This window comes from Aspergillus foveolatus (assembly GCF_047715535.1).
Source record: "Aspergillus foveolatus strain CBS 279.81 unplaced genomic scaffold BDW70scaffold_71, whole genome shotgun sequence".
In the NCBI taxonomy this organism is placed as follows: domain Eukaryota; kingdom Fungi; phylum Ascomycota; class Eurotiomycetes; order Eurotiales; family Aspergillaceae; genus Aspergillus; species Aspergillus foveolatus.
Genome location: NW_027396135.1, coordinates 3,692 through 6,800, shown reverse-complemented (window position 1 = coordinate 6,800; position 3,109 = coordinate 3,692). Strand labels below are relative to the sequence as shown.

The window sequence follows — 3,109 nt, the reverse complement described above, 5'->3', positions numbered from 1 at the left end:
GGAAGGAAACCAGCCATTCTACGATACCGAGAACGAGGCCTACGCGGTGGTGAACGGCGAAATGTACGACCATGAACGATACCGGGAGGAACTAGCCGCCCGATTTGAAGACGCGGTATGGCACAGCGAAGCTCTCAGGCCTGATGTCAACAGCGCTGGCAAGCTGGCGATGGCGGAGGTTGCCCACGAGGCCGGCTTTAAAGTGGTGCATTTATAACCCCTTCGCTCAGTCGGTTCATCTAACGAGAGAATACAGGTGAGGGATCAGACGAACACTTGGCAGGCTACTTCCAATTTCAGACCGATCTCATACTTGAACTCGACGGATCCTGGATTCCGGACGATTACACTCTTCAGGCACACAAGCTCGCCATCCGGCAAACCCCGACGAAGCACATGACAGGGATGAAATACGTCGCGCTACCTACTCTTGCTTCGACGAGGAAGACACTGAACAATACCTCTATCGCCAGACTCCTCGCCCAGTCTCTGCCACTCTTCTACGTGTCTTGGGCGACGGAGAAGGAAATGCTCAGCACCAGTGATGCGCAAACCGTGTTTGTCAACTCTTTAGATGGCCAGACACGCCAGAATATGATGAGGTCCTGGCACCCGCTGCATACGTCCGAGTATGTCTGGACGAAAGCTGCATTCGCAAAATCCCTTCTCCGCTATCTAGGCGATAACGTCGACATGGCGTACCAAATTTGAATCCCGCCCCGCGTTCCTCGACCACCGCCTTACAGAGTACGCAAACTCCCTCCCACCGGCCCTCAAACTGAAGTGCGACTACGCGGCAGGGAAATTCAGAGAGAAGCATGTTCTCCGCGAGGCTGGCAAGCCCTTTGTCACCGAGGGAATCTATAAACGGACAAAACAGCCGTATCTGGGGCCGGTGCGGTATCCAGTCGAGGGCACGATGCATACGAAGCTGAAGGAGTTGGTGACGAAGGAGAACGTCGAGATGCTGGGGTTCGTGGATTGGTAGAAGACTAGCAGAATGGTCAGCAAGGTGATCGAAGGAGGTATCTGCTGGCGTTTAGGGCTGCAATCACGGTTGCCCAATATATTGTTTTGAGCAGGAGATCTGGGGTTAAGACTGCTGTTCCGCCTGTCATAGCCAATTACTACTCGGCTTAGAATGCTGCTGTTCTCGAACATCAAATTGATATTTTATTTGCTAACGTCGAGGTAGAAAGATGCGAGCATTGAGTAGACGCATGGAACGATCTCCAGGCTGACTGAGGCGCCCGGGCAAATCATTGTACGCATCCACTCTCTATTCTATAGACACTCTGAGCAGACTCCGGTACTTCCCAGAGGACAGGCGATATCGCCGTGTGTAATCAAGATGAAAATTGGGTACGGAAATGCCCTGGAAACCCTCCTATTAGCTAATACGGAGCTGGGCCCCCGAACGTACCATAAATAAGCCTTTATATGAAACGCCCATGGCCACAAACAAGCACCTGGAGAAACTCCACCGCGAATTCCGCCAACAGCCCTACAGAGACTGGATCCGACTCAAGCTCGTCTGGACCCACCGGGACGGTAGACAGAGACCCCCTGGAACGGGCCACTTCCCAGCCCTCATACTCGATATCTCCATCTTGTGTTTCAGCTTGTTTCAACCTCGACAGGACTCCTGAACGTCTAGTAATAAGCGTTCTCCCTGGCGTGGCTCCGTTAAAAGCCGCCAATCCTTCTCCCTCCCACTCGACTGACAAACTCGAGTACACCACCAGTCTACCATTCTTTAACTTTCACAACAAAACCGGCCAAGTAACACACCCTCCAGCCAGCGCTGTCACAATGCGTTACACCATCCCATCTGCAAGCCCACGCACCAGCTCCAGCGCAGCTCTCGCGCTCCTCTCCCTCCTTGCATCCACAACCGCGCAATCAACCGTAGGGTTCGGACCTGCCTTCTCCCTCGGTCCGACTCAGTCATGGATCCGTGAGGCAAATACCACCCTTATTCTCCCCAAGACGCCTGGTCTCAAGGATCGTCTTGCGCTCTGGCCTGGGATGGGTACAAGCGGCGGCGATCTGATTCAGGCGTTGGCAGTTTCGTTCTCAGACCCCAATGCGTACGTTGGTTTCTTCCCCTTGCATGACGGTCCACACTAATGGCAACGAAATGCAGGAACTGCGGCGCCAGTGAAGGGCAGTGGTGTACCTGGGCTAGTACACTGCAGGGTACGTTGATACATATTCATACCTTTTTCTCCCTTGCTATAATTCCATTTTTACCCACCCACAAACATACAAACGCTAATTCATACCAGGCGAACAACTCGGTGGAACCGAAGTCCCTGCTAACGAGGGCGACAAACTCACCATGCACTATGTTTACAACGACAGCACGGGCGAGTACGATCAAACCGTCTACATCAACGGGGAGTCTGTGTCTACATTATCGACGAGTATGCTATCACAACTATAACCATAATTGCTAGAGATACTGACGTCGACAGGCTCCGGACAAGCTCAGGGCTGGGGCACGGCCGTCGAATGTCAGGACGACGCGTGTGAGAGCACCACTGTTGCGGCACATCGTAAGCTCTTGTTCCCCTCCCCTTCCTTCTATGCTCAAAGTATACTGATCCAGCAGAATATCTCGACACGACAATCATCCTTGACTCAGAAGACACCACCTTCAAGGACACCCTCGTTCTCACCGAGGCCGACTCTACCGAGTTCAGTTCAAGCGACGGTGGCAAGACCTGGACTGTGGAGACAATCAATATCCACGAGCATACATACAACCTGTAAACTGAAGCAGCAATATCTTTTTGCTAAGCTGTACATATGCAGATTTGTATTCTATCGCGATAGGAACGAGAACTAAGCGTGCTGGCGGGTTTGCAGATGTTTGTGCTTTGAGTCGGTCTAGAGCGCTCACAGTGTAACTGTATATTGAAAGCTATCTTCATGACACCACCGCCATCTCGGCCGAGTTAGAAGATAGTGGATCCAATTCTGGCGAGCTTGTGGAGAGCCTCGTGGAGGAAAGAGATTGAAGTCAGGTCTCGCACGGGCTATACACAAAATGGCTGGTGAATGCGGTACTAGTCGCCAGCACTGTAGCCGTGGACCCATAAAGTAT

At 52.4% G+C, this 3,109-nt stretch overlaps 1 protein-coding gene across 1 annotated transcript; it reads left to right on the top strand.

Moving 5' to 3' along the window:
* Positions 1 to 528: 528 nt before the first annotated feature.
* On the top strand, positions 529 to 2,775 carry BDW70DRAFT_171360 (uncharacterized protein; the record flags this gene model as incomplete). The annotated part of the gene is made up of 10 exons (XM_073743196.1): positions 529 to 687; positions 749 to 847; positions 914 to 984; positions 1,023 to 1,071; positions 1,304 to 1,362; positions 1,467 to 2,090; positions 2,147 to 2,199; positions 2,289 to 2,426; positions 2,478 to 2,558; positions 2,615 to 2,775. 10 exons carry the CDS (start codon positions 529 to 531, stop codon positions 2,773 to 2,775), a joined length of 1,494 nt encoding a protein of 497 aa, XP_073592264.1.
* Between the last annotated feature and the right edge of the window lie 334 nt (positions 2,776 to 3,109).